The sequence below is a fragment of the Argentina silus genome (assembly GCF_951799395.1).
Source record: "Argentina silus genome assembly, chromosome: 2".
Lineage (NCBI taxonomy): Eukaryota > Metazoa > Chordata > Actinopteri > Argentiniformes > Argentinidae > Argentina > Argentina silus.
Genome location: NC_139656.1, coordinates 4870129 through 4882628, shown reverse-complemented (window position 1 = coordinate 4882628; position 12500 = coordinate 4870129). Strand labels below are relative to the sequence as shown.

The 12500-nt window shown below is 41.5% G+C and overlaps 1 protein-coding gene across 1 annotated transcript; it reads right to left on the bottom strand.

Moving 5' to 3' along the window:
* Nucleotides 1–368: 368 nt before the first annotated feature.
* Nucleotides 369–7435, bottom strand: LOC310822254 (multidrug and toxin extrusion protein 1-like; the record flags this gene model as incomplete). The annotated part of the gene is made up of 17 exons (XM_083694601.1): nt 7352–7435; nt 6537–6638; nt 6303–6371; nt 6018–6166; nt 5751–5793; nt 5533–5577; nt 4633–4730; nt 4409–4506; nt 3324–3437; nt 3027–3094; nt 2678–2786; nt 2403–2478; nt 1423–1492; nt 1191–1323; nt 911–1005; nt 682–748; nt 369–592 (listed from the first exon to the last, which is right to left on the bottom strand). Exons 1-17 carry the CDS (start codon nt 7418–7420, stop codon nt 369–371), a joined length of 1629 nt encoding a protein of 542 aa, XP_083550727.1. The 5' UTR covers nt 7421–7435.
* Between the last annotated feature and the right edge of the window lie 5065 nt (nt 7436–12500).

Here is a 12500-nt window from a genome sequence, read left to right as displayed (position 1 = left end):
CCTATAACAACAGTGAACTCTTTGGTTAAATACATATAACTTCTACAGTAGGTGAGTGTGAATGCATAAGGAAGATCTTTGGGTTTACAGCTCTTGGCCTACAGCTGTCTGTGTGTGCACATGTGCATGTCTTATTAAATACATGAGGCTCTACTCTCAGAGGCAGACAGACCACTGATTTGTGTGTCAGACATACGGCTTAAATACTGAAGCTGACAAGACTGTGTGTGTGTCAGTGCAAAGAGTGTTCATCTAAAACTGCTCTTAAATAATGATGACTCTGGTGATAAAGTCAGTCCATGTCAAAAATCAGCTGACTGACTGACTGATTGACTGACTGGACCATGGAGGTGGGGGGCTGGGGAGCCTCATGTTTGTATGTAGGTGAGCACCTTGCTGATGATGATTCCAACAGCCAGGATGAGGAGCATGAGGAGCACAGCCAGCCCACGCCGAAGTATCAGCTGATTGACTGACAGAACAACACCCACTGTACTGACTTTTGCCCCGCCTTGCTCTGAACCCAACCCCTCCAGGTCTGTGTTCCCCTCGCCTAAGCTCGTCTCACTGGACGGGGGGGCCGGGGAGGAGCCTATAATGGGGGGTGGAGGGAGAGAGAGAGGTTTTAAGAAAATTCAGATTTCCAAAGTAATTTCCAGAAATGAGAAAAAAAAATTTTACCATCTTTGTCCGAACAAAAGGCCTCTTCTTTTCCCTCAGAAACCTGCATTCCTGCCCTCACCAGTGCCTGATCAAAAACAGTAGCAACAGAGCTGTTTGGACGAAGGTGTCAAGGCTTCACGACAGTCAAGCAAACAACTAAAACAATATCATCATCGATAACTACAGTATGCAAGGGTAGTTTTGGCATATGGGCATGTGCGGTAACATCTGAAGAAGATGTGTTCACCTCTTCAGTGGCTTTCTTCCAGTCCAGTTTACACAGGAGGATTATAAAGAATATGGACTGTATAATGACACAAATGACGAGGCCTGTCCACAGACCTGCAGGACAAATAGAAAGAGAAAGTCAAGCTACAACGGAGTCCACTTTTAGAACCAGGCCTTTAAAACAATCCCTAGGGACTTTTGGGTCATTTCAATATGGTCTACATTCCTTGTGGTCAAACAAGGGGGGTACAGTGGCACTGAGGCAGGAGGTAAAAAGACATGGAGCTCTGACTGCTCACCTATGATGCCCATTTTGACAGGAAACATCAGAGATATTCCGATGGGGAAGCCAATAATGTAGAATCCAACCATGTTACACAGGGCGCCAATCATCTGCTTCCCTACTCCCCTCACAATACCGCCCGTCACAGCCTGAAGGAAACACACATAGACACACCCCCAACCATCACACCCACACACACGGTTTATCATTATCATTATATCATAATTACAGTCACAATGGGGCCTCACCGCTGTGGCATCCAGCAGATGGAAGAAGGCATACATGATCATGACCTGAGCAACCCTCTCAACGATATCCCTGGAAGACAAAAAGAGATTAAAATCATAGCTCACACGAGTTGGGGTCAGTTAGAGGACCACATCACTGTTGCTTTGAATTCTCTCCTTGCAACTAGTGTTGATTCAGACCTAAGACACTGAGGGAAAAGAATAGAATAACTCAGCTGTAGTGTATGACTGTTGCCAGGATACGAGCACACTCTACTAGTGTAACAGAGGGGATTCTAACCCGGGTCTCTCGCATTGGAAGACCCAAGCATCTCCTATTAGGAGAATAATTTGACATCTTCAAAATCTGAGGGCAAAACTTGAGTTTCAACTTGAGATATATCGGGCAGGGTTACTCATACACTTGATAATTCTGTCAGTCAGGATGACAATGGTGCAGGTTAATACATAATGGATTATTGGGCGTTATGTAAGCAGTTGTGGGGAGTATCTGTGATCACTGACCAGAGGTATCAGGTAACAGGTTGTAGCAAAGTCACACACAAACCAAGTTTTGTAACATTTTATCAAAGTAAAAGGTTAAAGGGATAGTTCACCAAACGACAAAAAGACGTATTTCTTTCCTTACTTTGTCAGCTGTCTATGGACCAGGACAGAGTTCAGTTCAGTTCAGTATTTAGGTTTGTTTATGTAGCCAGCCCAGTTTGACAAGTAATCAGCATTTCTATAAACTATAAATCAGTGGAAGTCAATGTCCCCTAAATTAGCATGTTGGAAATATCATGCCCAAAACATCTAAAAGTCATTTAAATTAAATTGTTGGGTCTTTTCATATAATTTGGTGATTCAGGCATGACATTTAAAAAAAATAAATAGGATTGGCTAGGGAAACAAACCCAAAGCAAGGATTGCACTTTCTCCTGAAATTGATTGAACTATCCCTTCAACAAGTCTTGACACGTGCACATATCTCTACTCACTCTTCTGAGGTGAAGATGTATCCAATCACATCTTTAAAGACTCCAATGAAAGCACCAACAAAACATGAGACGAAAACTGGAAAGGGAAATAAGTATAGTACAGCACGTTAAAGTCAAAAACACAGTATCATCATATCATGGTAGGAGGCACTACCAGCACTGGGTTTTATGATCCTGTGACAGGTTAAGGTTGCATATCATAGTGTTTCTGTAGTACAGGAGTGCATCAGTAACAATAAGGTTAGCCTCGAGAAGGGGACGTCAGCAGCTCGTACTTGTGCAAATGAAGGCGACCTTGGCGGATAACTTGGCCTGCTCCGTGTTTCCACCACCCAGAGCGTTCCCCACCCTCACACTGGCCGCTACAGAAAAGCCTAAAGGGAGCTGAGAAACAGGATGAAAGATCAAGATTAGTCATTTTCACATCCTTGAAGATAGAGACCAACTTTATTTCCTTTGACCCCCCTTTTACAGTACATAGACGCAACTGTTTTCAGAGAGTTAGCTATGAAGTGAACCGTGAGTGTCTTTACAATGATTGAACATGTTAATATTTTAAACGTCACTTATCTTTCTGTTGAACTTGTTATGTAACGCTTTTAACAGATGCACCAGGGGGCTTACCATGTAGGCAATGGTGGCCAGCTGGTACACAACAGACTGAGCACCCAACTCCATTTCACTGATCAGACCTGAGGAAGGGATGAAGGAAAAGTGTTAAGCTCAATACCACCTGATCTTCCACTGCCATGCCCCATGTCTCCCTCTGTATTCCCCTTTCAAAATGGAACAACCATGGAGGTGTCTAATCCGTCTGATAGATCAGGAGCACCCTCCTGGAAAACCGTTAGAATAGAGTAAAAACCGACTTCAATGTCAATGCAGAAACCAAAAATAGTCATCATCAGAGTGACCTCTGACCTGCCAAGAATCCTCCGATCTCATAGACCCACCACTCCAGACACATCATGAGCATGCTGGGAATAGCCAACATGATGAAGGGCCCCCACTCCTGTAGGCAGTCACATGACCAACCTGGGGATCAGAGGGTCATCGGTCAAGCATAGAAACACACAAAGTAATGCCAGGGACAGCAATAGGACTTGTAAAACTAGAAGGCATGACTAAATATGAATACAAATGTCTCAGAATGGTATGGTGTGGTATGGTATGACACAGTGAAGGACTCCCTGCCCTCTGTCACTGCAAATTACATTGCATTGCCGTTGTTCTCAAATGGGGGTTGGGAAGAGTGATGGAAGTGTGCTATGAACCTCCATAGAATAAAAAACAGACATCTGCTCCATTTTCAGTGCAAGATCTTCAGAGGCAGCTTGACTCTGATCTGGTCTCCCTTTCCCTGTAGCCCCAGTGCTGTGTCACTCACTGTGTTGTGACCTCTTCTCCACAGAACTTTACACAGTTGAACATTACCAGTTTAATATTACACTGGAACATCGCCTGTTTTAAATTACACACGGGAACATCGGATTGAGTGTGTGCAGTCCAGGTGATAGTTCCATATGGTGAAGTGCCTGGCTTAAAGGGTGCAGGAATGTCATCCTTCTTAAATAAGATGTCTTGCAGCTCCATAAGTGTTAAGTCAAACAATGAGTTTATTGTCCAAGCAAAATAGTATTGTACGGCATACAAAGTATACCAGGCTCAATTACAACTACTTGTTAGACACACATTTTAAACAAGAGACCCCAAGGGTTTAGGCACTTGAGGGGCCAATCAATGGTAGTGACTGTATGTTAATAAGATGATTAAACAATGGTAGTTTATGCTTATCATCGTCAGGAAGCCAAGTCATTGATTTCAATTTCAGTCAATAGCCTTTAAACAGACACTTCTTGTGAGACTGGCAAACAGACCCTCCATTATCCTAATGCCTGCGAAGTCATAATCAACTTAACTTCCTTACCAGGGATAGTTTGTCAAAATGATATAACTTGTTTCTCCTGATCTTGAAAGAGGTCTACGGGTCAGGATATCGTACTCACCATCCCAGGTGGCCTTGTGCAGCCCATTCCAGCTGATGTACACATACAGGAACACAGCCAGGGAAAACTGGGAGATGGAGTTGGCAGCTGCAGAGCCACTGAGATACGGTCAGGGGTGGTAGGGACAGATGTCATGCTTGTTTGTATAGACGTACATGGCATATTTACAGAAGTGACACGGTCCATAACAGTGTTTTGTGATTGTCATAAAAGTGCACACTCACGCTACGCCCAGGTCCAGCTGAAAGAGGAAAATGTAATTGATGAGTGCGTTCAGAACGTTTCCCGCCGCTCCAGTAATCACCTGTGGCCATATGATACCCTGCAAGGCAATGCACAACCTCGTCTCAACGTTACCATACACAATAAGTATTGGAATGAGGAAGCATTATGTCTTCTTTTAGCTTTATACGACAGTTTGGATTTGAAATCAAACAATTGCTATGGGGTCAAAGTAGAGATGCTCAGCTTTAATTCAATGGGTTTTTTTCAGATTGGGTTCACCATATAGAAAAAACATTTTTTAAACATTCAGGTCTATTTCAAGGCGTCAAAAGTATTGGGAAAAATCATAGAATGTCCAAATAAAGTACTTATGTTTCGTATTCGGTCGACAATGCATGCAATAACTGCCTGAAGTCTGCGATTGACCCCACCAGACTCTACTGGGTATATTCTCTGGTGATGTTCTGCCAGGCCTGTACTGCAGTCATCTTCAGTTGCAGACATCTTTGATGTCTTTTTGCCTAAAATCTTATCATCAGGAAATTAAATGCATGTTCAGTTGGATTTAAATCTGAAGATTGACTTGAAACCAATCTGAAAAAAGAAAACATTTAATTACCTCATTGTAATTGTTTGATTTCAAATCCAAACTGTTGGAGTATAGAGCTAAAAAAAGAGAAAAATGCTTCCTTTGAAGACAAAAAAGAAGACAAAATGCTTTTCAATACTTATAGAGGGCACTGTAGATGTTTTATTGGACTAACAACCAGTTGCTGGGCAACATGCTCCGTTAGTACAATGTAAAGGAACTATTCAGCAATGGCCAATAGAAAATTGACCCCTTTATTGCTGCCACTCTTCCTGAAAGAACACTCTGGCCTTGTGGTAATATACTGTACCTGATTCTGGAGATATCTCGCCTGCAGCTGGTACATGAAGGAGGCCTGTGGAGATAGCGACAGTGAGACAATGAATGAAAACAGACCAAAACTTCTACACAACAAAAGGTTGTGTAGTTGAGGAGTTATTGTTACCTACCTAGACAGCAATAACCCATTAACCCAGAAAAATGATGTGACTCATTTTATGGTCTTAGCAGGGAGAAGAGGGAACTCACCGGCAGAGCAGGCATGAAGATCATCACATACAGCTGCGAGAGTCTGAAGGGTGTACACACACAGACAAACAGACATACAGTACACAAAAACATAAGCTTGTTATGAGCATTGCCAGCCACTGGAGTCTTTCATTATGTGTGAAGGTGCTACTGTGGCACTGGGCTGCAGGGGCTGCTGCTGTCTGTTTGCTTGGCATTGTTCAACATGGTGTCTGTGTGCGTGCGTGCGTGCGTGCGTGCGTGCGTGCGTGCGTGGGTGTGTCTGACCTGGCGGCCTCAGGGCTCTGTCTGACTGCCAGCAGGATGGCCTCAGTGTTGATGAGGAGAGCCCAGCAGGGGAAGCAGGCCAGGAGCAGAATCAGAACCCCCCTCTGGAGAATTACCCCCACACGCTTTAGGTTACCGCTGCCAAACGTCTAGATAAAACACAGATACACTGGATCAGAACCCCTGCTTTCTCAAGATCCCTGTTTGAATGCAGCCTACAGTTAGAATAGGTCACACCAACAACCAAACGAGTACTCTTGTTCAGTCATGGCCCTGGAAAGTTACCTGAGATATGAGGGTGTCACAGGCTGAGGCCAAGCCAGAGCCAATGGAAATACCGGTGACATTGATCACCTGGTGACATAACATAAATGAGAATTACACCATGCAGGAACATTGAGGCTAGGAATATATGGTATAGGTCATGTCAAGGATCTGTGGATGAATCATTAGAAAACATAACTCTGAGAGTAAACCAGGAGCACCCTTCTCTGCTACAGTAGTAAAGGCTTTTCTCACCGCAATGGCCAGAGCAACTCCTGCCAGCTCCGATCTACCCAGGTGACCACAGAACACAGTGCTGACAAAACTGATCGAAAAGATCATCAGCTGTGAAATGAACTGAGAAAAAACATTGTATGTCAGCAAATAGTCATCATAAGCTACTCCACCTCAGGCCCCTTCCCCCCATGGATTATACCTACAACCCCCCTCTGCTCAGTGACATTGCAATCCACTGACACTGAACTCTTGCACTATACACTTTATTACACTTTACTTACTACCTACAATAATTCTGTCTATTCTGTATACTTTTATTTTACCATATTACTGTTATTTACTGTCATTACTTTTAGTGCTTATATTTATGTTTACTTTTTACACTTATTATACTGTATTGTTGATGTTGATTGATGTAGATCTGCTCTGCCTCAAGCATTGTGTTGCATTGGATACTGGAAAAACTTGAAACTTGAAACTACAGGCCAGTCATCAGGAGCCTACTATTATTATCATTATTATCATTAGAATTAATACTACGATTATCCGTAGTATTATAATTGTTATAACTATATCATAATTATTATTGTTACTATCATCATTATTACAATGCTATTATTAATATTGTTATTATTATTATTATTAGTAGTAGTAGTCTAGTATTATTTTTATTATTATTGTTATTATTATTATTATTATTATTATTATTATTATTATTATTATTATTACAATATCAATACCGTTATTATTACTATCATTATGTATCATGTGGAAGACAAAAACAAACAGGACCCCCGAGTTGAAATCGGTGCGGTTTATATGCCGATGCTTACCACGGGTCCCGATAGTTTTAGGAGTTGGACTGTCTCTTCTTTGTAGCCAACCGGTAAACATTTAGTCATGTGTCTCACACAGCTGCCGCAGCACTTCTGTGAATCTACAGTAGATTCGGCGGTAGAAGCCTGGTCGTATTTGGAATGTCCGTTTACCCCGTTAACGGAGACAGGTTTGTTTGTAGAATCTTCCATTACGCGAGAGAGAGCGAATGAGGTTTTATACGGTCTTACAGTTATTTATATTATCAATGGGTCTAACCGAGGTCAGCACGATAGTGTCTTGTCTGGTCCTTCCCCACTGAAGACTAATGTGTAATGTGTTCACAAGTCTCCGTTAAACAAGAACTAAATCAACCAGTGGCACGTGTTGTAGTTTTGGAGCATGGTGTACTCCACCAATCAAACGATTGCGATTTCTGGGGTCCAAGATTGCATAAAGTGGGGTGGGGCGGTTCTTTAAAATTACATTGTCAGCGTGATACGCAGCCTACATTCTGGGCTGTCCCGGTTCCTGTCCAGGGTGCATGGGTGAAGTTTCACTTGATTCAAAGAGCCGCCCCACTCTGAAAATAAAGCGAGCGCATTATGAAGAGTGGAATAAAGCGAGCGCATTGTGGAGAGTGGAGCCGAAAACAGAGGCCACATGGTGTAGTGGTAATAAAGAGCACACTGTAAAAGCAATTTTCTGTGCTTTCTAATCCCTACCCTGCGACTGTGTTACACTCAAAATAACGAGCGATAAAGAGGCACATACGCCCGAATTGGTTGTGTTTTAGCAACGTTAGAGATCTACTATAATCTTCATCATCATCACATCATCATCATCACTATGCTCTCATTGCTTTCTGCTTTTAAAGTTTGGCATATGTTTTTGTTTCCCAAAGTACAGTATTTTCTGCAGATTTTACCTCATTGTGATGCATAATGTAACGCTTTAATTTGTCATCTTTTCTATAAGATGTTCAATGAATTAATGTAATTAATGTAAATGTCTGATGAACACTCAATAAGATTGTTTCCAATTCTAATATGACAGACACATCACTGCACTACTTTATGGATGGCATCGATTGGATAGCATTGGGATGCCCTGCTGTGGCTCTGGTCGGGTCGAAGTCTGTTTGGCTGGTGTTGACTCCCCTCATGCAGGCTTGCCACTGAGGTTTGGGAGGTTGATAGCTGCTGCCCGGTGCGATTTCGGGTTCTTTCTCCTTTTCAGTGGCGAGTGTGCCCTGGCTGGCTGTGCTCCAAAATTTGGAATGATATTTTGGAGTTACTCTCAGATTTTGTTTCCAAAGGGTTCTTTATGGCACCTTTGAGGTTTGACAATAATGTATAGACCAATTTAATCAAAGAGTTGGTATTTGTTGCTAGGAAATTATGGGTAATTGTGAATTTCTGTTCTTTGGCCTTTTCCCAATTGTTGGAAACGCGATTCCTCGCGTCCTCTCCTCCGTCCTCCAGGCGCATCCTACTCAAGAAGTCACAGGGAAACGAGGAGAGGAATCTAGGAGAATGAACGAAGACATGAGGGACAGGAAACAAACTCCTAAAACATGAGATTCTGATCATTTACAGTAGGCCTGGTGCAAATCATATATATACTGTATGTAATTTGTCGTCCGCTACTGAACTTAAAATATTGACATTTGGCTGTAAGAATGTTTGTTTTTTTCCCTCAAGCACAGGTTATTCTTTGTTATTATGAAAATACTTTGTGTAAAATGTATCTTCAATCTTCATAGAGCTCCGAAGTGTGCCGTCAGAATGTAGTTTGTTTGAGTTTGTTTAACTTACTTCCGGTTCGAGCGGAAAATCCATATTTCTCAACATAATTGACAAATGGTTGCATGCATTACACAACATGTTATATTAGCTATTTTAAAACATCCTGATGAAACCACTTCACCTCTCTATTCGCTAACCTTCACATTTCTGTAAGGGGGCGTGGGTTTGACACGGACTGGAAGCATTGAAGATTGAAGACCCATCTCTTTCAGGCTACATCTTAACTGTTGTAAACCCCTAAAGACCTCTTCATCCCCACTACCCGTCTGTACAAGTTTCTCTGTAAATAAATTAATAAAAGCATTATCTTCCATCTTCTAGCATTGTGACTGGTCCTAGCATAGATTACTTTTTCTTATGATGACTGATGGATAGATGATTCACTTACTTAGACAAATGTATTTGTCGTAAGTCGCTTTGGATAAAGGCGTCTGCTAAATGCCATAAATGTAAATGTCATGTAAATGTAAGCAGAATACCTGAAAACTCTTCCGTATGAGCATACAAGCGTGTACTTTCACCGGAGGAGACGAGGAGGAGACTTTAGAAGACCTTAGAACTATCAAGTTCTGTCTGCTTGACATCTCAGAACTTAGAACAGTTAAATAGTGCATTCCTCTCTTACAGCTCAATAAGTCCATTACCCTAAGGGTACTTTAAATAGATATACAGTTCTATACGGTCATATCTCACACTACAGTACATGAGCAAATTTCTGTTTTGATAGAGAATTATTGACCCTTTAGTTGATTAAGGAAGAGAATAGGCTTAGTATGTACAGATAATCTACTAACATTGTAAAATATAGCGATTTATTCTAATTTATGTTATGTCAACTTTAACGCCTATGTTATGTATGCTTGATGAGTGAACTAAACAAAAAATGTGCATTGCTGACTCTTCTGGATCAATACACTACGTGTTATCAAAAGCATGAGGTAGATTCATGATTTAAGTAAGCCCCCCCTTTAGTGAAGGTGTACCAGCACTGACTGTGATTAGCTCCAAATGAATGAATGAATGGGAGTAATCAAGGCCTTAGAACTATAAAGTTCTACCTACAGAGTATTTTTTTATAACCCAGATATCAGAGCAGTTTTATCTCATAACTCAATTAGTTAAATGAAATGTTTTTATATTGGCAACCCAGAAGTGCCCAGGCTTATCATTGGACCGCAGTTCAAATGGGTCTGCACAGATAGAACTTTATAGTTATTAATTTCTTTCCTTCTTAAAAGTACTTTTTTTTAAATGTAACTTTACTCACATGTAAACAACTGGCCAAAGAGCAAGTTTATGTGATTTACTCATTTTTGACCAAAATGTCAGATAGAATTTTATAGTTCTTAGGTCACAACCTGTCGTGACTGATATGCTACTAAACATGGTGACCCCATATCGTTTTTCTGGGTCACAGAGGACATGAGGACAGAAGAGTCCAGGACAGGACCGTGATGACAACTGAGAAAGGGCATTCGTGTTGCATTATCTCTATGTTGCTATTATATAACTGATGTGCCTGTGATGGTGGTCCTTGTTTGATTCTATTGAAGTCCCATGCCAAATGTCATGTCAATTTCATTCACTCTGAAAGTAATTTAGTGTAGTCTACTCCACTTAGTCGTACACCTCCACTGTGAGTGTGTTACAATATAATTCATTTAATTGCCCCTTTAAGGTGTAGGGGCGTTGGGTTGATTTGGGATTGAACTGAGTGTCCCCAATAAAAAATAAAAAAAAGCCATTCAAAACCATTCAGACATACTCAGAAAGAACTGTTATACCTTCTCTATCACAGCGCAAATAGAAGCGATGTTTTGGACAACTTTATTATCCACAATGTAAAACCCCCCAAAAAACAGGTCATATAAGGAGAAACTACAAGGAGAAACCTTACATTATTGTGTGTATCTTTACCCCTGAGGCTATTGTTTCTTTTTTGACCTGGTTGTTTCACAGTGATTTGCTATATATATGCTGCTGCGGGTGGTTAGGAGACACGGCAAACGTTCCCTCTACATATGAGTAAAGTGGATCTTTGGCAATGATCATTTCTCAGTTATCAGTTACCTTCTATGTTTAACCACAAGAGGGAAGTATTGTTCAAGTATTTGCTTTACAGCTATAGAATAGAATGGAGTTGAACTGAAACTGCACTACACACACAGTGTGCACTACCTACACACACCTACCCACCTACACACACACACACACGCACGCACGCACGCACGCACGCACACACACACACACTTTCACAATTGTTTGTCTAAAAGTAAACATAATATGCAAGCATTGTGCAAAGACTGTTTTTGAGTTCCCACATATTATCACAGTACAAGATTAATAATGTTTCTGACCGAGTAACCATAATGTGATTAAACTCAAAGTCAGTAGTTTGATGTACTGCCACCTTGCTTTTCCCAGTGTGTGTGTGTGTGTGTGTGTGTGTGTGTGTGTGTGTGTGTGTGTGTGTGTGTGTGTGTGTGTGTGTGCGCACGCGCGATGGACAAAGAGAGGGAGTGTGCTATTCCCAGATTTGGCAAGTCTGAGGCTGTCAGGTGTGTGTGTGTGTGTGTGTGTGTGTGTGTGTGTGTGTGTGTGTGTGTGTGTGTGTGTGTGTGTGTGTGTGTGTGTGTGTATGTACAAACAGAGGGAGAGCAGCAGAGCCTGGGTCTAATTCACCAGTGTGTTCCCATGACTCCCCCCACTGCATAGTAATAGTCAAACGGGAAGGAAGGATGAGAAAGGAGTGTGTGAACTTTACCTCAGTTCATTAGAGTGTGTGTGTGCTATATCTGTCTATCTTATTTCCTTTCTGTTTTATCTTCTTCCTAGCAAAGTAAGTGATATCTGTCAAAATGTACTTACTTGCTCCTACTGTCGGTACTCGCTATGATATTATCTAATTCATAAAAACTAATTGTTTCCCAGGTTTTCATTGTTTGTCTATGTTTATCGATAACATTGTATCTGAGGGCATTTCCAGCCTGTAATGAATATTTTCAAATATTTCTCATGTCTCAAAGCAGTGTGCTTTGGTAGCACACCGTTCTTCTGAGAAGCCATTCTCACTGGGGGACAGGGTGAATGGGAAACGTGAAACCTATTTTCATAAAAGACAGAGATAACATTTAGAGAAATTACTTTGATTTCATTTCATGGAAAAAGTATGTTTTTGAAGAGAACCAAAATGTAGAAATTAGGACCTTTACAAATAACACTAACCTGTTTTAAGAGGGTTTAGAAGTGAAAAGAGTTGTTCGCAGTTACTCTCTCCTGATGCAACCGCTGTAGTATTACCCCGTCTCTGTCATTCTCCCCGTCCCCCCCCTCCCACTCTCTCTCTCTTTCCCCTCCC